General features: G+C 44.6%; 1 protein-coding gene across 3 annotated transcripts in view; it reads right to left on the reverse strand.

Moving 5' to 3' along the window:
• Positions 1-25,942, reverse strand: part of NEURL1 (neuralized E3 ubiquitin protein ligase 1) — a 141,448-nt gene that overhangs the window by 69,813 nt on the left and 45,693 nt on the right. The window contains exon 1 of one of the 3 annotated variants that reach the window (XM_064716856.1): positions 13,095-13,215. The exons of 1 other annotated variant lie outside the window; for it this stretch is intronic. In XM_064716856.1, coding sequence (XP_064572926.1) covers positions 13,095-13,119 — 25 coding nt within the window. In that variant the 5' untranslated portion in view covers positions 13,120-13,215. Of the gene's footprint in view, positions 1-11,967; positions 12,099-13,094; positions 13,216-25,942 lie in introns of those variants that run through there. One more of the 3 variants, XM_064716855.1, reaches the window with a different exon arrangement.

Here is a 25,942-nt window from a genome sequence, read left to right on the forward strand (position 1 = left end):
TTTACCGGCTGCATATAAGAAAATAAATAGGAATAAGAGGAACACATCTTTGTAAGCAAGTGTATGTTTTATCTGATTTTCTGTTATTTTAATGGATCTGTCAGGACATGCTCTTCCATGCTCATGGCCAGTGCTATTCCTTGTCCCAGAGGACAGCAGGAGGTGACTGATTCTGTCACCACAACAGCACATGGACACATGGAAGTTAGTTCTAGTCCTCTCTGATTTGCATAGGCAAAAATACACTTCAAACTAGAAGCTCCAAGCCCTTTCATTATAAGCCCTCACAGAGCCCTCCCAAACCTTCATGACTATTTTCTACTGATGTGGGTAACAGAGTCAGTTCTTTTGTAGAGGAGGTACCCAATGTTTCCTGTGAGAACACACCGAGGAAGTTCTGCCATCTCTGGCTTTGAAATTTAACATCAGTGCGTAAAACAGGAAAAAACTTCCCAATAATTCAGTTTTAATCAATTTTACATTGCTGCAGGTTTTACTTGCATGACCTTTCCTGACACAGATGAGCAGTTGCCATCTACTGAAGCTGGGTAATGTACAGCAGGTGACACAGGAGGAACATCATGAGGATGCAAAGTTGACTGCTTTTCTAAATAGCTGAAGGAAGAGAGATGGGCTAGAAAACCAAGCCAGCCTGGAATGGGAACAACACACAGTTTTACAATTCGTGCAGAGGGGGTACTTTTCCATATTGATGTATTGATAAGAGTGAAAAGAGGAAGAAATTTAATGCCACACGGGTCAGAGCATTGTTCCTGATGAAGCCACGTTCATAGTGGGAGAGCCTTGAAGATCACATGTGAACTGGAAACAAGCCTGAAAGGCCCAGGGGACTTTATTCTCTCAGGGGAAAGACACATACACTATTTCAGAAAAGCAAGGAGCAATTGAGTGTGGAGACCAACTCATCCATCCATTTTCCTTGCTTTTTTTAGCTTAAAAAAAGTGTAACATCCTTTAGTCAATGTTCAGATAAGGGGCATTTCTTCTGCTAAGAAAGATCAGCGAAGCTTTAATTTTTTTTAGGGGTTTGCAGGGGTTGTTTTATAAGTACATAAACGGTTAAGCCACAGCACTAAATTATAATGTAATAAGGACCACACTGCATCTCTGACAGATGCTCTTTCTGACAGCACAGGCAGATGCAGCTGTTGAACTGGAGCCTGCAAATCCAGACCTCTGGGCCATGAAGCATCTCCCTGATTAGTTTTCTGCACCCAAAAGCAGATCTCAATTCAAAATATGAACCTACTGCTGTAAATAGAGCACACAGAGGAAAAACACAAAATATTTGTTATCAAACTGGAGTTGCACAAATCCCAAACCACTATCAATGTGGTTTGGGTTTTTTTTTTCCCAGAGGGTACACTTCAAAATATCTGTAATACTGAAGTTATTAAGGGTAATTTGCTCATATCTACCCTTTATTACAGCTGCTCACTCAGTATGACACACCTCACTCTGCACTAACTGAGCCAGCAGTACCAGCCATGGTATCACAAAATTATTGCTTCTGACACATCACTAAAGACAAAACTGATAAAGTCTGTCCCCAAGGGTTAAAGTATGGACTTTCCAAAGCACAGCATTAGGAGAAGATGGAAAGTGTGTATTGTCATGTATATATATATCAAATAAATCTCAAAATATTCCAGTTATCAAATGCTAAAGAGCTTCTGAATCCCTGAGCAACCACTTGTGCAGTGGTCAGTCTCAGCTTGGGATGAGGCATGACCTGGAGTCCCCAGGGAACAGCTTTGCTGTATGAGGGCTCAGAGCAGAAAGGTCTCTCTGGGATAACTCATGAGTGGGTGAAGAGAGGTCAGGTAGCCACTCTGCAACTAACAGGATAGAAACATCTCCCAGCAAAATGGTTCCAGGGTCTCTGGTGAGGAGCATTGTGAGAGCTGCAGCCAGCTCTTGCAAACTTGGTGAATGACTTTAGCACCCTTTCAAATACATCTGTAGTACATTTGTAGGATATTTCTCTGAATTTCATCCTTTTTACCATTGGTACAGATATCCTGGATGTTTTATCCTTTGTTTGATAAATGCCATTGCACACCTGTGTAGGAAGGATGCAGGGAACTGCAACCACTGCATCTCCATTTTCAGGAATTCATTTCTAACATGAGGCAATATCCTTTGTAGCATCCCAAAGACAGCACTGCCCACTTTCCTACCTAAGCCTGACTGCTGGGATCCGTGCACAGAATAGCACAGGCCAAAGAGAGCAAGATAATTTTACAGTCAGCAACCATCCAAAATGCAAGTGTTGAGATACTGAGACACAACATCAAGATATTGACTCACCCACCCTTGCTCAAGCAAGAGTGCCTTGGGCTGGTCAGAAAGGAGACAGGTTTGCCCAGGAACCTTGTCACAGCCATGCTTCTTGATCAAGATCTCTTTGGCCAATTTTGCGAAGCCACTGATGTGCAGAGAGATTAAGAGAAGAAGAACAGCAGCTCCTACCATGCCATAGCTCCAGTTCCATGTGAGATCTGTATGGGACCAGCACCCACCAGGACTCCCAATCTCGTGTTCCTTCTAAGCACACAGCTTCACTCAGAATCATAAAACAAGAAGGCACCACAAATGATAGTCTCTTACCCTTCAGAGATGAAAAACAGAGGGTGGCATTGAGCTAGTTTAAGATAATGAGAAAATAAATTGAGTAATTCTCCTTTTGCAAGTTGCAAGAAATTTGTATCATCAATGATGCCTTTGTAAAAGCAATTAGATTCTTAAAGCTCTATTTTATATTTGATAATCTGATTCTATTTGGTGTGCAAAGACAGAAGTCATTTTGATTTGGGATGCTTCAGTACATTATAGGCACCCCTTTATTTCCATCTTCCATGGACTTTTTTTTTTACTTTTTCTTTTTTATCTCAGTCTCTTTATAAGCTGCCATTTTTTTAACCTTTGAAAAATACCAATTCTTAACAACCCTTATGTCTTCAGTTAGTTTTCAAACAGTTCTGGAGAAAAGTAAGGGGTTTTTTAAGTACTTTTAATTGAGTCAGTGAATATTACAGACAGGCAGATCAGAGATGAAGCTGTGGCTTTCAAAACTCTCACCCAAAAGCCTTTCCTTTACTCTCCTCCTCCCAAAAGCTAAAGAAAATGAGACATTTCTATCTTTCTTCTGACCAAAAGCCTGGTCTGATGAACAAAAAATAAAATCCAGGATTTATTTTATTGCAAAACAGCATCCCAAACACTCTTGCCATCAAGCTGCCATTTGTCCAGTTTGTAACATTTAGGTTATCCAACCAAGGAAAAGATAAAACCATGGAGAAATTTTCCTTAAGCAAAAGATGTTTACTGTAAATCTCCTTTTCTTTACAGCAGGAACCAACCCAGAGCAGGGACCACATCTACACCAGAGTTCTGACAAATGCCTGTTGAGCTGCAGCACTTAAACCACTTGCATTTTAAACAGCAGTTTGTCAAGTGATACTAATTATTTGGGAGGTCTCTGCTCCTAGAAACGTAAACATTTCTTTTCATACCAATCCCATTTTCTTTTCCATGTGATGCCTCCAGCAGAGACGGAAATTAAAATGGCTTTTTTGTGTGCCACAATGTGGTTTATGGCTCAAATCCCCTTCTACTCTTGCAAACAGGGGAGAGCATTGCCTTGAGGCTCTGCACAGCACCTTCCCATCCCTGCTCTGTGGGCAGAAACCTCGTCTCCACAGGCAGAGCTCTCCCAGGATCAAACCCATCCACTTCTCTCAAGGCTGCACAGCTTCCCCCTGGCTGATAACACAGGGCTGGGACTTGCAGTAGCCTGAGGATCACTTGAACTGCATAAAGCTGAGTGCTCAGCTGCTGGGGAGCACTGCAGGGAGCTGACAAACAGGCTCTTGCAGGAGCCCAAGCCAAAACCCCACAACCAATTCCCAGACCTGCCAAGGTGCAGCTCAAACACAGGCACATGTTTCCTTCAAACTCCCTCCTGCTTCAGGAGACACTGCTTGGGCTCTGCTTAAGCCAGGCCACAAGCCTCAGAGTTTCTTGAAAAACACAATTTCAGTCCCACCCCAGTGTCTCACAGCAGGCCCTGTTTTCACTGACAAGTCTATTGGCCAAAACCTTCCAGTGTTGCACCCACACGGCGCCACGTGGCTGCACAGCAGGGCCTATCACAGGGAAAATCTGGCAGTGTCAGCCTGAAAAAGGTTCATGAAATCACAGCAAGTAACCCAAAGACTTTACCAGAAGTGAGACTAAACCAGCATTTTCAGAATCACACTGAGCCGTCTGCAAGTCACTGGTGGGAACTTTCTTGTTAGGATAGTCAAAGATGGGATCAGCCTCTGCTGTCCAGGCAAACCTTATAGGAAAGTCACATCCTTCCTCCTTGACACAAGTGTTGGGTCCTTTTGTGTTTTCCAGACCTCATCAAAGTCTCCTGTGAGCAAGCTGCTGAGCCCTGGGAGCAGACCCAGCATGTCTGAGGTCACCTGGCATGGAGCTGCCTCCCACAGCCCCTGTGCAGAACCACCCTGTGAGCTACAGCCTGATGGGGCAAAGTCAGACCATGAGTGTGAGTGTTACATGACCCCTCCATGTTCTCTCCCTGTATTTACTGGTATAGGCAGAAAATTATGTCAATTGAACCACAAAAAGGAGCTGATTTTCATAGCAAGGGGCCTTGGTTTAACACAAAGGTTTCTCCTGAACAAAAGTTCTTTTACCTTGATGGAGAGGGCAAGAACTTCAGATTTCTGCTGATGCTGGCTCTTAGAGGAGAGGCAATCAGGAGCACACACTGTATAATGTTCATGAATGTGTATAGCTTTTATTATATGACTATTTTACTATTTCCCTTCTTCTTTAAAACAGAAGTGCTATCAATGTGTCTAATGAAGAAAGTAAGTTCATGCATCCAATCAATTATGTCTCACTCTGAGACCACCCCCTTTCAGCTACCAGGCCCATGGTAAATCTCAGATGAACCAAAGGATTTCTCTCCTCAGCACCATCAACTGCAGCCATCTGAAATGTTATTTTTAATGCTAACAAATTACAGTGTCCCTTCAAGAGACAGAGTCAAGGAACAGAAATACTGGTGAGACTAAATCAACAAGAGCTACAGAGAAGGTGGCTCTGACTCATTTTGGACTCAGAGAAAACCATTTTCAAAGTAAAACATTGATTTAGAGGTGAATAGACAAGAAGAAAAATGAAAGGACAAGAACGGTCAAGGGAATCAACCCCAGAGCAAAGCTCAGGGACCCACAGGGCTGAAGCATGTGCTCCAACCATGGGCACATGCACTGCCAAGCCTGTGGCTCACAGTCACACTCCCACAGCTCAGCACCCTCTGTGTCATCCTGACCCCTGACAACTCCTGAGAGCAAACATTAATTGCACCCCTTGGTTTGCTTTCACTTTACAGGAAACTCCCTTTCCTTTAGGGTTAATTTTTAGACTGTTCTTAATGCAACCCTATGCACATATAGATATCATTGATGCAAAGTTCTTTATTGAAACTAAAGCAGCCATATAAGTTTGGAGATTATATGTATAGAGAGAACTTCTTCTTAATTCCTGCTTATGTCTGCAATGGTAACCATATCTGTTTGGTACATTTATTTTATACTATTAACAATGTGAATGTTCAGGCTGTGGGAGTACTTGCTTTGATTAAATATGCAAATGATTCCCTAGAACATGTCAATAGACACTGCAAACCTTCCTGAAGAGACACCTGCTGCCTCTAAACTAATTGAATGATAGATTCATATAGCAATCAGCATTTTTAAGAAACCAAGAGAAGTAAGGAAGAAGTGAAGAAGGATCAGAGCTAAGAATGCATTCACATAGAGGAGGGAAAGGAGCAGTCCAAGAGGAGACAAATAAGGCAACAAAACCTGACAAACAACATTCACTCCCAAGGTCCCACCAGGACAGAGCATCAAAGCTGACAGAAAAGTTAATGAGAAAATGCCATGAAGGCAAAGGACAAAATGAGAACAGGAACAGCCTTAGCTTTCAGCATTGGAGCAAGACCCCTACACTCAAAAACTGCCACAGCTAATGAAAAACTCATTTGCCTTTCATAAATAAAGCAGTTTTCAGGTATAAATGTGGTTACCCATAAAATCTCCACATACAGAGATGCTACATTTCCTGTCACAAGAGTTGTCAGCAGCAGATAACATTCCATTATTGGTCACCTTGGGACACTGGCAGGTGACACACGGGTCAGAGGCACGCACCAAAATAATCTCTGGAAGTCCCACTTTCAGCAAATGCCAACACTGTTTTGGCACCCTGCCCAAGGTCTTCTGCACCAGTTAATCCAACCCTGAACAGGATAAATTTCTCATACACACAGACTCTTTTTCTTTCAGGGCTATATGGCAATTGCTGAAAGCAGAGGGGGTTTAGAAACAACCTTTTCTCCTCAGTCCTGTATTAGTTCTCAACAAGCAACTGTCTGAAGGATAGAGGAGATGTTCATCCCTTAGTGAGTTTGATATCATCACAAGTCACTCCATTAAATGGCAAGTTACCCCAAAATGTAGACAACAACTCAGAGATTATTAGAATATAAATCAACACTAATTTGCAGAGAAATTTCACTAGCAGTTAGTGTTGGTTTGTTTTTTGGGGGTTTTTCGTGTTGCTGTTTCTTATTTCTTCTGGGATACACAAAGTTTTAATTAGGTGTAAGAAGATGGAAATCATTAAGCTAGAATATATGTGTGTGTTTGAGAACAATGCTGTTTAGTGATATTAACTGCAGGGTTAAATTGTGGTAATTGGAATGGTTATTGCTGTACAATGAGCAGACAGCAAGACACGAAGTGTGGGGCTGGTTTCAGCACGTGCATATAGATACACCATCCACCATTCTACAAGGAATTCAGAGAAAGAGAAAAAATAGAGCTCTATAGGGCAAAGTAAGAGTGAAATAAGTTGCATACCGTAGCCATTTTTCACTGGGGAAATGGCCTCCACCCTCTGCTCTCCCCCAGAGCTCTTCAGCCACTGCCATGGGGGCTGAGGCTTCCACACAGCACCCAAATGTTCCAGATCTCCCACCAACATGTGTGAACAAGACCCAGAAACTGCTTTCCAGGAGAACAAAATGTGGGGGAAGGATCATGGGAGAGCTTCACACTCTTTTGTACAGGAATAAATGACCAGCCAGGAAGGAAAGGAATGTCCATGGAAAATGAGATCCTGATGAAATGGGAAATAGATAGCCACCCAAAAGCCTATTCCCATGCAGTGTGGATGAAGTCCTGCTATAATTCCTAATTCCTGATTCCTTCTTCCATTTTTCAGCACACAAATGTGGCTGCATTGCTCACCAGACCTACATATGGGGGATATAAATCTGGTCATGCATAACCCTTATGTGATCCTCTGCATACACCACACAAAGACCCACGAGCCATTATTTATATGGTACTCACAGCTTACAGAGCACCTTCTGCAAGCAGCTTAAAAACTCTGCCCTTCCAACTGAAAATCACACCTGTCAGTCAGCACCACCTCCCGGGCTAAAAACCAGACATGTCTCACTTGGGACTGCTTTGCAATTACATTGATGCCATACAATTACAGTTTGGAAAACGTGCCACGAGATGCCTTTTCCCCTGCTCCTTGTAAAAGTGATTCCACAGCAAAACTCTGATGAATTGCCAGTGACGTGAGTAATTAAAGTGAAAGTGAAACAAATCCCTGCAACTAATGATTTATTAATAATTACCAGTGGTGGTAGGGTAGTTATTGAGTAAATGTGCAGCTATGCAGACTGACATACTCCCTGCACATGGACTAACCCACAGTGTAAACTCTGGCAAGTCAAAGGTCCTCTGAAGAGATGTGCACGTGCCATCATAACCTCTGCACGCCTACCTTCACTGAACCCCTCCACCACACAGTGCAGTAGCTTCCTTGGCTAAACCATCACTTTGGGTCAGCTTGGTTCTTAGTGAAAGAGACATAAAAAGTACACAGGTGTTTGGGGATTTTTTTTTCATTAGACTGAATCTCATAGATTTGGCCCCTAAAATCAAGAACAGGATCTCTTACAAATAGCAGCTCACTCACGGTCGTACGAGGCATGAAAAACTACTGCAACAGATGAACGTTGTACCAAACACATAAAAAGAACCTGAGTATTATGACATATGCATCTATTAGACATTTACTTCAAGCATGATTAGATAGCAAGTAGTTTAATATAATAACTTAATAAATCCTGACTCTGTTATAGGAAGGTTGTAGTATACAGTCATTCTTGTAGAAACCAGCTTTCTATGAATCACAAGGAACCATATCAGCACTTCCTGTTTAAAATACTGTTAAGCAGTGCATATATAGATACTACACTTCAAATAGCAAGTAAACATCCTGTCCATCAAGGTTGTGTTACCTTTGAACCTCCTATTTTGACTTCTCTTCTTGCTGCGTAGACTGCTCTGGAAAACACCACAAGGACTTCTACAGTGTATGGGAAAGCAGGTGTGGGAAAGCAGGGGGAATGGGAAAGAGGAACAGAGACAGTCACAGTGCCAGGAACAGGGACATAGATGGAGACTGCCTGAGTGGGTGTCAGCACTGCAATCCCATGACACAACATCTCAAGCCATCAGATGACTCCTTTCACAAACATACTGCTCTTCATGGTACAAGCCATTGGGGTTTGTTTGGTAGTGGGGAATAAAGTCAGAAGTGGAGGAAATGGAGCTCTCTTAGGAAACTCAGGTAGCTTTAGTGACACTAGCTAAAAGCTTATCTTTCCCCCCAGTCCCATCAGGTGGGAAACTTTCATTCAAGTGACTCAGGGCCCATTCAGCACCCACCATCTCCACCTTAGGGCAGAGGAGCATGGCTCTGCAGCCACCTGTCAATGGGAAAGCAGCATTTTCACCCAGGGAGATGCCTGTGCATGTGAGCCGGTGTGTACCTCACAGTGTGGCTCAAACAGGATCAGCAGCACTGGCCTGCAGGACTTCACACAGTACAGCCAAGCATCAGTGCAAGGTCCAGAGACACCCAGTGCCACCACCATGGCCATGCAACCCCATGCATGACATGTCACCCACTCGTGGCTTTTCTTGAGCCAAAGGATGTTGAGTCTCCTCTATCCAGCAGGATTGCTGCATATCTTTGCTGTTTGAGAGCACATTTGTGAGTGAAAGGGGCCAAAATGATGCCAGGTATTTCTCATGGTCTGTGTGTGGTTGTACATGACTGCTGCAAACCTAGAATCACAGAATCATTAAGAGTGGAAAAGATCTCTAAGATAACCAAGACCAGCTCCTAACCAGCCCTGCCAAGTCCACCACTAAACCATGTCAGTAAGCAGCACACCAACATGCTTTCTGAACACTCCCAGGGCCAGTGATTCCACCACTTCCCTAGGCAGCCTCTTCCAACACCTGACTGCCCTTTCAAAGAAGATTTTTTTCTAATACCCAATCAAAACCTCTCCTGGCACAACTTGAGATCATTTCCTCTTGTCCTTATCCTTTGCTGCTTGGGAGATTAGGCTGACCCCCCCCTCACTACATCCTCCTTTCAGGCAGGTGTAGAGAGTGTCAGGGTCTCCCCTGAGCCTCCTTTTTTCCAGGCTAAACACCCCCAGCTCCCTCAGCTGCTTCTCAAATGATTAACCCTTCAGACCCTTCACCAGCTCTGTGGCTCCTCTCTGGACTCACCTGGTTACCTCCATGTCCTGCCTGGACTGAGGGGCTCAGAGCTGGGCACAGCACTCGAGGTGCAGCCTCAGCAGTGCCCACTACAGGGGGACAGTCCCTGCCCTGTCCTGCTGACCACACTACTGCAGATAGAGGCCAGGATGCCGTCAGTCTGGGCACGCTGCTGGCTCATGTTCAGCTGGCTGGCAGCCAACACCAAACCTCTGTTCTTACATCAGGGCACCCACAGTTTTTAAAACAAACAACCTGATTTTATGGTGTTTTTGACAGAGTGCCTCCCTCAAGAGCCACTTCAGGAGCTTTTATCTCAATTAGCTTTTATGACCCTGACAAGGTCAGGGTGTGCCCAGCCCTGGGCACAAGTCTCAGTAAACCTGCTGTGTGCCCAGGACCAGCCCAAAACAGCATGAGCAGCATCTCCCCAGCTGAGCTAATTCTCAGTGAACAGGTGCTTGTAAAAATCCCACCTCATCCTTGCCACACAGAGAGGTCACCAGAAATGTCTGAAGGACACTGGTTAATTAATTATCTGTGCTATGTAAGACAAGGATTGTCAGTCCTAAGGCTATCAATACAACTCCTTTCAGTATCATTACATTCACTTTCAATTCAACTTATGAGAAATGGATACAGATTCTGTTCTCTTTCCTCAGCTATTTTGAGACACATCTGAAACACAAATATTCAACAGAAAGATGGAACTGGAGGAACAGTAGCCACAGACAAACCACAAGTGCAGATGTAGTCTATTTTTGTTAAATGTGCCTTTGTAGCACGATTTTTTTTAATATAATCCTTATTTCTTTTCAAGTATCACTGTGCTGAACAAAGCAGTGCATCACCTCTGTATATAACACAGCCTGTAGCCCCTCTGAAGAGGAAAATTTGAGTTAATTACCCACATCACCTGCATCTTCCAACAAATAAAAATTAAAGAGCAGCATGCTTGCTGGAGTAGAATTGCTGAAAGGCAGAAGTTGCAAGATTGCTGTGCAGTGCACTGCCAGCTGCAGGCAGGAGAAGGCCCCAACAGGAATGCCAAGCCCCTGGCACACACAGGAAACATATATATTTTTTATTCTTTCACTGACTTTTCTTAAAAATTCATTCAAATAATGTTTCAGAGGGGAAAAGGCACTTACAATCACACAAGAGGACAGCCAGAGGTTTTCTTTAATTGTTGGGTTTTTTTGTTTGTTTGTTGTTTTTTTTGGTGACCCAGCAGTACAATTGTTCTGCATACTGCATGCATATCATGAGATTAAATAAGAAATAAGGTCAGGCCACAGAAACTTCAGAATACAAACAATGAACAAATAAAAAATCGCTATCATCTTGCTAAATACCTTTGGGGAGAGTCATTTGCTTCCTAACTATGCCCATTTGTTCCTTAAACTATAGGGTTTGGACTTGGTAGAAAATATGAGAAGAATCAGGGCTGTAATATGAATATTCACAGTGTGAATGTGTATACCTCATGTATCTCTATTCAAGGATATGAGATCCTCCACAGCGCTTTACCTGTGTATCCCATATCCATGTTTACTATTGTGACAAGGAAGGGTTCCTGAAAGCCCCATTCACACCTCACTGAGCATGCAGCACACTTACTACGTGCAAACCCACGCAGAACGTTTCAGAGCAAGACACGGGTTTCATGCTAAGGACTGCAATGTTCTCACAGAAGTATTAATTGCACGAGATTTGTGCAGGCAGGGACGTGTCCCACACTGCCCATGGATTCACATTCTGTTTAAGGCTGGCCTGTGCAGGGCACTCCGGTCCCTCCCCAGCTCCTCCCTCGCCCCGCGGTGCATCCCCAACAAACCCAGGGACAGGGCTGCTCTCCGAGCCTCAGCTCCGTCAATTCACACCGACATTCGTTCCAAACCTTAGCAATTCAGCTAAGAAACTGCTGGTGGGAAGGAGAAATAAGGTGACTGCTCCGAGAGCCCGCTGAGTAACCTTGGCAGCGGGGCTGGCGTTTCCCGGCGGGGCTGTCACCCTGCGCACACGGATACACACGGACACAGTTACTTCTCCTTCCACCCTGACACCTCACAGCGAGCCCGTCGGCGCTGCCCGGGCAGGTATCTACGCCTTATCCCCGTGTTCAGCCAGACGAGCCCCATCCCAGCCCGGGCTTCCAGCCCCGCTCCCGGAGCGGGATGCTCGGGGAGCAGACAGGGCAGAATCCGCATCCCCGGCATCCCCGCCGCACCTCTCCCAGCCGCCTCCCGCGCTCGCTGCTTACCGTAGAGCAGGTTTCTCGTCACCTGCCCGCCCATGTCGGCGCAGCCGCCGCCCGGCCCCGGCCCCGGCTCCGCTCCGCAGTCCCCGGGCCCCGCGGGACGCGGCTGCCCCGCGCCGGCTGCCTCCGCCCACACCCGCGCCTCCCGCCGCGGCACCGGCGCTCCGAGCTGTCATCTTTATTTACATAAGAAGGAGGAGACTTCGCCTCCTGAAATAGCTGCCGGCGTTTCACCGATAGAGCGTGTCCCCCTCCCCACGCACAGCGCGGAACGCGGCACCCACGAGCGGGGCGGCCGGCCCGGCTCAAACGCGGCGGTGCTGCGAACAAAGCGGGAGGCACCGCTGACACCACGGGGCAAGATAAAGAAAACAAAAATTAAGAAGTCATTTATAAAACCAAGGGACTCTGGCCACTTGAAACTTTCGCTCCCCACTGCAAAACCCTGGAATAAATTAGAGCGGGGAAAAAGAAAAGTTAAAATTTATTACCAGACATCACCACACCAGTCTTCAAACGGCTTTTGCGGGCTAATTATTAATTATTTAATAGTTTTATTAATATTAATATTTACTAATATTAATATTTATTAATGATTTAATAAATAAGCGCTCGAAAGGCTGAATGGTTCGCCACAGACTGAAATAATAAAAGCATTACCCCCCGTAAACTCTTTTGTGCGGGGCCGGCATGCTCAGCCCAGATCCAACGCTTCCTGCGCTCCAGCTCATTACCTCTGCTGATGGATAATGGCCAGCGTTAGGGAAAGCAGGGGGATGCCGAGAGCGGTGCGAGGAGGTGCGCAGGGCACCGCAGCCAGGGATGGTCCCTCGGTTGCTCTCTGCATCCCGCAGTTCGTGCAGGAGCTCGCTCGCTCCCTCCTCTCCATCTCCAGCACCGCACGCCCCTGCCCACTCGCTCCTCTCCCGGCATCTCTCCTGTCCGCTGCTCTGTGGGTAAATTAACACAGCAGGCACCGAGCTGCCACGGCCAGAGCGGCACATCCCAGCTGGCTCGATGGAAACCAGCTCATGCATCTTTGTGCTTCGCCGCAGTCGCTCCCCTCTCTGCAAAGGAGCGGCAGTGAAACTTGTGCAGCCGCGAGAGCAGCCCTGCCTCCCAACTCTTACCATGGTGCTGGGCAAATCCTGCCATCCCACTGCCTCGATTCTGCCACCGGAAAAAACGGAAATAAGATTTTCTCTTGCCTGTGTTGTAAGGATTATTTGCTTAGGATGTCTGTGTGCTGAGGTCTCAGCACTTCTGGAGGAAAAAAGAAAAAAAAAAACAACAAAAAGAAAAGGAAAAAAAAAAAAAAGGCAGTGCAAAAAAAGCCCAAGCCAAAAAGCAGAGTCAGGGTGTTTGCACTAGTGCTGCGTGCTTGAGGAAAGCTGTGTCCAGCATTTTCAACCTGCAAGAGGAGCCTGTCCCAAGCCCTCCATGCAGTCACCGCTGCCGGCTCACCCCTGCTCCCACCTGCCCCGCCGGGACAACGTGCACTCCAGAGCCAAGCAGCAGCTCTTCCTCAGCTGAGCAGCACTCTGCTCATCCCTGCCCAAAGTCACACTCTGCAGAGCTCATGGCAGCTTCTTGGCAGAAGAAGAATCTTGCTTTTTTTTCCTTCTATTTTTTCCCCCTCCCCAGATGATGCTGCATTTGCTGCAGCAGCGAGTGGGGTGAGGACGTGCCCCGAGCACCGTGGTGGGGCCCCTACAGCCCCAGTGGGTGCAGGATATCTCCCAGGTCACACCAACCCATCACAGCACCCTGCTCTGCTCCCTGACTGCTGGGGACCCACAAATGCCACAGGGACACTGCTGCTTTCATCTTCTGGGGGGCACCTCACCCTCTCAGGTAAAGGGTCCAGAAATTTACAACAACAAATTCCACGTTTCACTTGGAGGAATGAAGATTGACTTGGACATTCAATCCCAAGTTTTCTCCCTCAGTTTCTCATTTCAGCTCTGCTTTCCATCCTTACCTTAATCTTGCTACAGCTCTGTGAATAATTGACTTCTTGGTTCACTGCCTCAACCAAGAGATTGCTAGAAAAAAAATATAATTTCATGTTGGCCCAAAAATGAATGCTTTGTGCGTCTCACTGAACAAAATGTTTCTTTAATTCAAAATGAGCCATTTTATTTTCAGAGTTATTTTTACTTCATTTTTTCAAGTTATGGTCATTCAATCCAGCTCTGAAATGATGTCCTTAAAAAAAAAAATAAATTAAGCCCTTTGTTTTGAATACACCAAAAGGAAAAGTGTGAATTGCTATCTTGTCTGATTATTTTATTTTTTGTAACTTATTGGCTTTGTTTGTTTGTCTGAAGGGGAGGGTGGAGAGGGCAGACTGCCAGAATGAGTCATCCTGTTTGGCAGAAAATTATAAACAATTTCAATTGATTTTAATTTTTTTTTTGTTTCCAAAAAGAATCCAGCATCCCGTCCCACCCCTGAGCTTCCCTTGGTGCTGTGGAGCTGCTCCTGGGGGACACAGACCCTCAGAGCCATCCACAGCAGTAGAATGGCCTGTCATCCCTGTCCTGTGATAATTCCTTGAGGATTATTTGCCATATGGCAAATCTTTCCTTCACAGATACATCACACTGAAACTTACTGCTGATTTGTTCTGGCCACCTCCAACCCATTTCAGACCTTTATCTATTCCAAATTACCTCTCAGTCTTTCATGTTTCAAGTTCTCCTCTAGACAAAGGGAAATCCTTCCCATTGCGCTGTTCCTGTTTTACAGTTCTCTCTGTCAATACACTCCAGATCCCCTTGGGCTGTTTCTTTGCCCTTGTCAATAAGGATAAACCCTCCCATTTTGGCATCAAGTATAAAAATCAATACCATCACCATTTGCATCCCCTTCTAAATCACTGACAATGGTATTAGGTTGGACCCAACAAAAACCCAGCCCCTAAATCCATTTCCATTCATGAACTGCATCCAGCAAACTCTGGCCAAGCAGCAGTGTTGCTGTCCAAGCCAGGAGAAATCTGCAGCAGGAGTATTTTGAGGCAGTGTCTGATCTTGCTAAATATACTTATTAACCACAAGAGTAGGATGCTGAGGCTGCAGAGCACTTCTGAAAATAGATTCACAGACATCAAGCCATAGCTAAAACCTTGGGTCTTTCCCAGCAGCCTTGAGCAGGCAATGGGGCACCTCTCCCAATCCTCCCAGGATAAAATTCCCAGCCCTGGGTACCAGGCAGGGTGGCCTGGAAGGGTTATGACTATCTGCATGGCTTTGCTGGTGTCCTGGTGTGAAGGCTGGCAGGTCAGCAAGGAGGATCCCAAAGAACCATCGTGGTCTGGGAAAAGACATCCCAACAGAGCCAAAGAGCCCATTCAACCCTGACTGGGGAAAGCAGAAGGGATATCTGCAGGGAACCACAGCAGGGAGAACCAGCTCTGCAGAGGCCTGTCTTATATGGGAGGAAACACAGAAGGAGATACAAAGAGAGGAGAAGAAAAGGATGAAAACTCAGGGAGATCAAGGATAAGATTGCAGTTATGCATAGGCCAGGCCTAGAAAATGAAAATCCAGTTCATGCAAGCCTCATGCAGCTAGAAGTCCTTTGGAACTGGATTTGGCTCTATGGAGAACTGGAGTTTACACTTTGTTAGTGAGACAAAACAAGAATTAAAACCTCTCTTGATGGGGATCACACCTCCTTTAATGGTGCTGCAGGTAGAGACATCCAGACAAGAAACAGTCCAAGAAGTTTACTTGAATATCAGCATGGGTAAAAGGTGGGAACTCTGGAAATCAATCTAATGTTCACCAGGTACATGGAATCTTCTCTTAATGACTTTTTAAAAGGTTTAAAAGCTGCAATCAGTTTCTCCATTACCACTTACACTTGACTCTATGGTAACAAACAGATTGACTAGAAATTGCCCTTTTTCACTCAATGCAGTAGCTCTCAGCTACTAGAGTTCATCTGGGAAGATAGGATAATTTATGGGAACACATTCTTAGGTCTTTTTTCAGCATGAGTCTCTGACTGCTCCTAAGGGGAAGCTTCACCTGTACAGAAAACTGATTTCCTTCAGAAACCTCTGCCATTGTAACTTCAGAGGAAAAAATATGTTCTCAGTAGGAAAGCATGCAAGAAAAAATGTCTCATCAACATGCACAAGAAACAGCTAGGAAACCTTGCCTTCTATACATTCCTTTAAAATTAATTTATTGCCATTTACAGAGGTGACTTAGACAAAAGGTGTGTCTCCACCTTCAATCCTTTTTCTGCAATGCAAAGACACAGATACTGCTGCAGCAAGCAATATGCTGATTAGCTGACGTTTATGCAGCCATTTGGGAATATAACGAGTTATGTCATTATTAAGCATTATTATAAAGCTGCAGCTCTGGATGAAAGCCAAATCTCACAGTGTAAGTCAAAGGAAATTCAAAATTCTGGCTTAAATTTTTAAAATTGAAATCACGACTCATACCTACAAACTACAGCACTGCCACTGCTAATCCAGGTGGCTCAATTACCCCAATACAATTCTCTGCAGGCACAGCAGAAAGGGGAATTTAAGGACAGGAAAAAATCTTTAGGCTGACTAACCACCTCCCATTTGCACTTAGCTTAAATGAGACATCAGCTGTGTTTGCTTTAGTGACAGGAGCTGCAGCAGCACAGTGGTAAAGGCTGTCTCTGGCAGGGCAATAAAGACATCAGGGAGGTGTTGCAATGGATGTCCAGGTTGTGAAGGAGAGCCAGAGCCCTCATGCCACTGCTCAAGGGCTGTCACCCCTGTTTATGTAAAACCAAAGCTGCCACAGCTTCCAAGTCTTAACCCTGACGCTGCCAGCACTCAGCGTTTTATCACAACCTCCCTGCCTGACTGTCTGCAGGAGGGGAACAGAGAAACAGCAGAGTTGGAGAGGGACAAAAAGCTGAGCAAGAAGAAGGATTTCCATGGAAAGGAACTGAACCGACCTCAAGCCAAATTTTTCCATCAGCATGTACATGCTCACAAGCCCCCACTGGATGGGGGGTTTGTCTTTAACAAGAGTGACTCAGGGCATGAAGGTGTCAGGAAAGAAATTATTGCACCAAAAGCCAAGAGTGCTCCCTCTTCCTTGCATACTTTTGGGATAATATATTGAGAAAACTCTGTGGGAAACCAAGAGGAAGCAAGGACTAAAATTCACAGAATTCAATATAAGATGTGCCTGGCAAGAAAACACTAACCAGGAGCTTTTAAATGATACAGAAAAAACGTGTCTGTCTGGGGCAAGGTCGCCTGGAATCTGCCAGAAGCCCATTCCTGAGGGCAGGTATCATGCTGTGCATGACACCAATCAGGCCTTCAAATGCCTCCAGCTCTGACCTTCATTTCCATGCTAAATTAATAGCTTTGCCATTTCACATTACTTCTTCAAGCACAACAAGATTCTTCTGAATCTTAGGCTTATCCAAATCAAATGGAAAATGAATATAAAAACACGTCACCAGAAGAAACACTGTAATTTTAAAAACCAGAGAAATGCTGATTTATAACACTCACCTGAATTCAGTTGACTTATGTTTTCAGAACTACAGAGAAAACTAAAGTTTCTATATTAAAGCAAATATTTTCTTTAATCTCATGAGAATATCCTTATTTTTATTTCAACTGGAGGTACGGCACAATGACAACATGGCAGGACTGAGAAATGTGTTATTTCAAGCCCAGTTCTGTGGCTATGAAATATTTGGAAACTTTGAACAGTATCACATGATAAGGTTCTATGGCAGACTTTAGCAACCCAAGTATGTCTTTCCACACAAAGTTACAGGGAATACTGGTATAGTATATATATTTTTATACTATATAAGTAGCTTGTTCACACTTTATCACAGGGAATATCCAAATTCTGCACTGAAAAACTAAATCACCAGCTAGAATCAACAGTATTTTTATGGCATTTTTGCTTTAACATGTGAGTGCAGAGCAAGCACTGCATTCACTTTCACAGAATTTTACTGTAGGAAATGGTGATGCCTCTCTGCCTGAGCTAAAGCAGCACATTTTGAGTTTTTTCAAAATTTTTAATAAGGATCTTTTCAAGCAACAAGTTATTTCATTCTAACAATCTTCATTCAATGCCCTCTAGAAAGGGCACAGGTCGGCCTCTGTGAAACCAAAGAGGTAAAGAAGGCAATCCGAAAGCACCAGCACCAAGGTCAGATAGACAACTTCCACTCCAGCACGTGACAGCTTTTGGGAGCCTGACTCTGTAATCTAAATAACGCTCCCTTGTCAAAGAAATGCAGCTGCTAAAGATATTTCTTAGCAGATACAATGATAAGAGTGAATAACCTCTCTGTTTCCTGTGCCACCCTTTCCCAGAAAAGCCTCTCACTTACATGTTTGTAACCAAGCAAAGGCACTGTATGTTTGTGATGTAAATATTAGCCCAGCTGAGAACACCTTTTTATTACCCTGCTGAAAGTCCTCCAGAGAGGACAGTGAAGGGCAGCAGGATCCAAAAGAAACCTTTTGGGCTGGCAAGATGGGCAGGCAGGCTCACACCTCATGTCCATGAGAATGCCCCTCACTGTTTGCGCCCACAGGAAGTTTTAGCCTGGGCTTTGAAAGGCTCCCAGAGTCACAGAGGACACTCAGTGATCCTCATCCAGGAATGGCTTCTCATGCACCCCTTTTCACCCCAAAACTGCCCTGTCTCCTGCTACAGGACCATCTCAGAGGAAATGTTTCTTACTTACAGAACTTTCCTGTACAGAGCTGCTTTCACAAGCTCTTTTACATTGGTCTCCACGGAACCAAAGGAGTTGGAGGTCAAATACCTCAAGGACAAAATGCATGGCAAGGGTGAATTTTTCAGCCCTGGTAAGAGGAATCTTGCTGGTGTAAATACCAAACAAATCACGTCATGCCTGTTACAGGTGTTGCCCCTTCCCACGCCCTCTGTTCACCTTTTACTCACCATTCTCTGTTCTTCTACTTCTCCCTTGCCAGACACTGATGTTTTGTACCTCTTCATCCTAGACTCTTTGTGGCCTTTCACATTCTACCTGAAATTTAGCCTTCCTCCCTTGTTAATTCTTCTATTATTCAAACTAAAAGACATTGTGACTCTAACCCAGTCTCACAGAAGTATCCTGAAAGGTCACAAGCCAGATGCAGTAGACTGGGGGCAGCTATTATTGGAATGAGAAAAGTGTTTTGGTTCTTCAGCTCAGAAAAACAGGACTTAATCAGTCCTGTCTTTAATCAGACAAAAGATCACAGCTTTACCTTCACCAAATTCCACTTGTTTTATAGCTATTTTATCAAAGCACAAAGCAGATGAACATAAAGTGCAAATATTGTACTAAGCAGAGCAATGGTCATGTTTCCCTCCATTCACGTCTCCATCCCACATCTCCATTTCCAGGAAAAGGGATCAGAGCAGGACATGAGACTCATATTACCAAACACAGAAGAATGTCCATATCCCCAGGATCTAAACCATGCTAATGTATTCACCACTGCAGCATCTAGACTGAGCGTCTCTGACCTACCACAGCTCCTTCTGATCTGCCGCGAGCTTCCGCAAACCAAAACAACCCCAACTGCTCCTGCCATTGTGCCTCTTCCTCCCATACACCATGCCTCCAACCCAAAGGACTTTTTCACTTCTCCTTCCTCCCTCCCCCAGTTCTTTGTCTCTGCAACCTCTTCTGTGCCGCCCACACACTTGGAGAGTGGAGAGCAGACCAATCTGGCAAGCTCAAATAACAACAAAAAAAAGAAAGAAAAGGGGGAAAAAAGTAGTTTTCTGGCCTGGAAGACTCCTCTGTATTTTTATCTGGAAGGAGCAAGCAAATCTCTTTTCCTTTCACCATGAACCAAAGGGAATGACGATGGATCCCAAGGCCTCGCATTCTCACAAATCAGTCCTCACAAAAATGAGGGGCTGGTATTTCTTCTGGACACACAGGCACCTCTGAATAGGAACGTCAAGCTTCTTTTCAACCTTCTCCCAGCCCCAAGCACCAGTTAAAAATATCAGATTTTACAAGGTGGGGTTAGATTAGCCAGTTTTCTTGTTAGTTTTTCTTGAAAAGAGCTGAGGACAAGCTTTGCTGCCTGCCTGGAGGCTCCTTAACCAGCCAGGCTGTTGTTGGCACTCCAGGGGCTGCTGAGCTGCCTGGGCATGTGCCCACACAGCACAGGAAGGGGGTTTGGAAAGGTGCAGCCCCCCCTCCGTGCCCACATGGCACTGGCAGCATTTACCCATCAAGGTCCCACTCCTGCAATCTCACCAGCACATACAAAAAACCCATTCTGGCATAAAGCATCTAATGACATTAATGGCACACAGCACAGTGATACGGTCCAGGCATGTGGAAATAATCACAGGCCCAGAACCCAGGATGACTGATTTTTTTCCCATTCAACATATGTTTTACTTAGATGTCTGCTTCGTCCCACCCTTCCTTCTCTTGGTCTCCCAAACTATTATTTGGTTTTGTGGGAACAGAGAAAAACATCTTAAAACAGAAACATTAAATCACACCTATCTAAGAAAAAAAATGCTTAACTTAGATATAAACAAGATATTTTATTAAATACACACATTCCTAATAATAGGCAGGATTTGACCCCAGCACAACTGGTCCTTTGAGCAGATAAAATACATCTGAAGTCTGTTCAGCATGAGGGGCTAAAAATAATGTTTGTGATTAGAATCAAAGTTGAGTTTCAATGATTAATAAACACTGCTTATTAGGACCAAAGTGTATGCTCCACAGAATGACTCAAAAACTCAAAGCTATTCTGTGCAGCTATTTGCTTGTTCAAGGTGACCTGTGAGCCATACCCCAAGCTAGTAAAAATCAGCAGTTACATCATTTACAACACCAATCCAAACAGAGTGTCTCTCCCTCTCTATCGGGTCATCTTAACTCAGCTGTTCTTATGTCCTGGAGACATTTTAGCTGCACAAAAGCATTTTCACTTTTGCAGCTTCGTGCCAACTATGATGACTCCTGTCACTTTAGCCTTATGTAGCCACATGGACAAAATGTCCATATTTCAGTGGCTTTATCAGCACAGTTGCAGCCACAGTCATCACAATGCTGACAGTCTTTAACCAGGCTTTCACCCAATATCCACCTACACTGCTCTATTGAAAGCAAATTCTCACCCGTGCCTCTAGAGCAGATCAGCCACCACACTCTTCAGCAGATTTTCTACACTGGACATTTTCACACATCTCCTCTTGTTGTGTAGTTTGAGGGGCCAGAACCAGCACCACTTTTGGAGGCAGCAGCCTGTCCTTGTCCATAGGAGACACTTGCACATCCCAGGGGAATCCCTACTTGACTCCTACCCAGCTGTTGCCTCCAAAGAGAAAACACAGACAACTGATGCTCAGTGCTGCACAACTTCAATCAGATCTTCAGCAAACTGCACTCTGCCACACCTCTAACTCACACACAGTGAACAGAGTCCAGTGACATTTCCAAAACCTCATTCAAGGTCTGACTGTGGTCTCACCCCCACTTCAGAGACTATTTGCCCTTCAGCTTCAGTGAGAGAACAGAAGAGAATGTTTTTCATTAATGTAGAGCAGTTAAGAAGTATAAATCTTTTTCTGTCTGTCTAGATTAAGACAGGAACAATAGACATGGACATGACAAGATAAATACCTCTGCATGCTCCATGTTAGCAGCACAGGTCTGTACACTACATGGACATGAGGCTATTTCAGATGATGCTCTTTTTAACACCTTCAAGTGTATTGAATATCCACATGTTAGGAGTTTGTGATCTTCCCAGACATTGGTTTTTGCTTCAAGACCAAACCCAAACCTGCTGTCAAGGCAGAGGTTTATTTAAGAGAATATGTACAAGACCCATACCACAGTGCCCCTGAGCAACCCCCCTTTGAACTGGCTGCCCTTGGGGAGCGCAGGGAGCCCCCTGTCCCTGGGTGCTCAAACACCAGGGTTTGCCTGCTGCTCACTCCTTCTGGATATTGTTCATGCTAGCCTAAAGCTCAGTAAGGGCTTTTTTCCTCACAGCCTACACTATACTGCTGACACCATTTATCCATCTGCTGCTTTGCAAGTCTGTGAAACACCTAAGAGGCTCAAAAATCGGGCAATGCAGAAAAGCATCTTTATTCCATACCTTATTTCACCTCCTAGCAAACAGAAGCAGTGTCTGTCTCCCACAGCAGGGATGGACCCTTAGCTGGGTGAGACCATAGTCTGAGCCAATACTTGTTGGGATTCAGACAACTTGAGCCAAGGAAGAAGACTTGGAAGATGTTGAAATTTGAGTGGAGAGTTGTGTAAAGACATACAGAAATATTTAAAGGAAATGGGCACAATGAAACGGAAAGACATTTTTGCTGGTTTATGAAAATTGAACATACGCAAGGCTTAATCTGCCACTACTGAAATCAGTAAGAATTTTGCCAGTGAAGCAAAGCAAAAGCAGAAATGGAAACAACATCTGACATTTGCTTTGTCAGACTCATACAATTTGCTGTAGTTAATTGCCTATGAGATAGATAAATAATTCACCATACGCAGCATATAATTTTAAATTTTCATTTTCACAGTACAAAGGTATCGTAATCTGGAGAGTTTTCATGCTTGTAAAAGCTGGTTCTGCTGACTCATATTTAAGATGAGATTTTCCATTTGGATAGTCATGTTAAGTCTATAAAGACACCAAGCAAAAGAACATGTGAGAGGAAAATAGATTAAAATGCAACATAGAAGATAATTTGGATAAAATTTGTTGTAAGTAATTTATTGTCAAAGTAGTCTTCAAACTTCTTGGAATGCAAAAGGCAGAATATTTCTGGAAATTATTGTTTGGGAACTGATCATTTAAGCCTCAGAGGTTTATCCAGTATAAATGAAAGCATCTGGCCTTGTATCTTTAAGACCACAATGATGTGGCTGCTGAGCAGTCACTATGGGAAGCATGATATTCAGAAATTAATATCTCTCTGAGCACAGAACATATAATGAAGATAACAAGGCAGAACAGAGAAACAGGACTTGGACTATCACATCTGGCATACTCCATGGATTAGTCATGCAGGCAGCAGGCCTGCACTGGGGAACAGCAGAAGAACGGGGTGAGGAACCTAACCCTAAACAATTAACCTTTGGGCAAGCAGCAGACCATTATCAAGGCATCACAACTAGATCCAGGCCTAGCATTTCAGGGCACTCAAAGCTGGGGTTATCTTCTATTCTGGGAGCTGTGTTTTTTAGGGGCATTTCCACAATTTACAGCCTGTGGGATGCAATAGGCTCTGATATCATAATTTTCTAAATACTGTCTGCACAGCAGATGTTTTGTGTGTGCACGCTACCCCTCGAGCTTCTACCATCTGTTTTTTACCTAACAAATCAGGTGTTCATGTTTTTTAATCAAAAGAATAAAATAGGGATTTTTTTTTTGTCTTCTAAAGAAGAAATTATGGGGGTTCTTCACCTATTCTCTGCACTCTTGAAAAGCCTTGTTAGAAATTAATTTTTTTTAAAAAAATGGAGCACTGGGTGGAATGATTCCCCTTTAGTCACAGGGAAAATTACAGAGTAGGACTGTAAGAGGGTGAATTAGCAGCACACACGATGGAACCTGACACCACCTGGCTTTCTTCTCCCTTTTTAAATAAGCAAAGAGTAACATGAAGAGGCACCATGGAGACAGAGAGCTCCAACACCAGGCAAGGTGTGGAGAGGAGGAACAGCAATGCTGGACAATGCTGACATCTAAACATGCCAGCAAGGGCCAGGGGTGTCACAGGTGGGTCAGACCCCAAGTCCTTTAGGACCTCAGGCTGCCACCCCTGACCAGCTGAGGGTCAGATCCCCAGTGAGGGGCAGCCAGCATCAGAGGCACAGAACTGGGACACATTGCTCGAGAGCTGCCCTCTCCTCTACCCTCTTCTCACAAGGGATGAAAGCCAAGCAAAAAAGAACTTTTTAATCGGCCATCACTGGTGATGGACCAGCTGTGACGCTTGGCAAGTTCCTCATTCCAAGCCCCAGAGAAATGGAAATCATTGCAAATGCCACAGGGCTTAAGCTCAGCATCTTTTCTGGTTACTGTTTGTGTACAGGAAGCCTCCCTGCTGGTGCAAGTTCTTTTGCTATTCCTCCCTATTCAAATAGGAATTATATAATTAAGAAAAAAAAACTGTTTAAAACCTATTTTAAAGTTAAAAGATGCAAAAATCAAACAGCATGAATTGTCCAAGCCTTACAAATTGCCACAACACCACAGTTCTCCCTCAGCCAGCCTGTAGACATTCACAGTGGTCTGAAACACAAACAGAAAACATGAACACACTATATGCAGAAATAAGTTACACTCATCACTGATTAATGCACAGACAAGCAAAATTGTGCTAACAGGAATATTTGGAGAAAGTGTATTTCCCCTCTCAAACCAAACAGCTACAATCACCCGACCACTAAGAAGAGGCATTATCATGAAGAGCTCTGTCTTGTGCCAGGGAAATGAGCAGTGCATGAAAACTCATTATTAACAGGTCAGAAGCAATTAATTGTTCAACCAGGAGCAGAGGAACTTTAGATAACTAACACATGTATAAAAATAATGGATCTATCAAAGTCAGTTAGGAACTGGGAATGAGACCACTCAAACTGTTCACTGCACACAGAGCACCCAGTCCATGGTGCCACTGCAGCCCACAGTGACCCTTCCCAATGCTCCCTTCAAGGGATAACCTTCTGTGCAGCCACCACCATTATAGGCTCCTCTGCTCACATTCCCAGCAAAGTGGAAATTTCAAGTGCGATTTTTCTTGCTTGTGATGTGAAAAATGATCAAAAGCAAAATCTCCTTTCCTAGAGGTCACCTACTCAGACACTTTAGTTGACACATGCTGTCTTCAGTGTCCAGAGGGACTCTGGAGGATGACTGACTGTCAACAGCAATGAAATCTAGAAAAAACCCACAGCTGTAACAGGGCTTGCTCCATGCCCAGTCCAGAGGATAACATCCACAGCACCCTCTTACGCTGCAGCTCACTCATTTCACTGTGCTTACACCATCAGCTGTTGGCAAAACATGACTAAGGCACTTTATTGCTTTGAGGCTTAAGAACAAAACATCTCATGCAGGAGAAAACCTGCACTGATTGTTGACAGAGTCAGAGCAAGGCTGTGGGTGGGGATCAGGATCTCACTGGTCATTCCTCACTCCTCTTCCCACGTGGAGCAGTCTCTCTGTCTTCTTCCTGGTCACCAAGCTTGTGTTTGCTCATTCATCTGTGGTTCAGGACAGGGGACAACACAGGGATGCCCAAGGTCATCCTTACCACTGCTCTATCCAAATGGGAGCCAAGGAACAGACAACGAGAGAAGGGCTTTGTCCCCCAAACACAAGGACAGGTGGCAGTGGGGCAGCACAGCTGCCACAGCCTTTGCTGCTCCTTTCCAGCCACTCTTCTCTCAGAGGCAGCTCCCTCTTGCCACGTGTGGAGCAGAGCACTGTTTGCTAGGTCATGTAAAATAGGAGACAAGGAAACTAAATGGAACTCTGAGTGCCTGCATTATGCAGGGTGGGTGTGAGTTGCACTCCTCAACACCACAGCCTGCTCCGTGCTCGTGGGCTTCGCTCTGCCGTGGCTCCATAAATAAGTAATCACAGGGAGCCCCAGAGCCTCTCTTCAGTCCAGGAGCTTTATGAGGCAAATGAGTCATGAGGAGTTAGAGGGACAGAACGGAGAGATACAGCATCAATGGAGAACATTTGCCCTCTTTCTCCAGCTAGAACAGACCTAGGCCATCCTCCAAGCTCATCCCTTCTCTAAACCATTTCTCATGCTTTCATACAGCTGAGAAGAACATGTGTGAGAAAGGAAAATAACCATGTGTTTTGTCAAATCCCAGAAATGCTAGGGGTTTTACAGTTTAAGAGGCCAAGGTACCCAGTACCTTACAAATACATATATATACATGCTTCCAT

The sequence above is a fragment of the Zonotrichia leucophrys genome, chromosome 6 (assembly GCF_028769735.1).
Source record: "Zonotrichia leucophrys gambelii isolate GWCS_2022_RI chromosome 6, RI_Zleu_2.0, whole genome shotgun sequence".
Classification (NCBI taxonomy): domain Eukaryota; kingdom Metazoa; phylum Chordata; class Aves; order Passeriformes; family Passerellidae; genus Zonotrichia; species Zonotrichia leucophrys.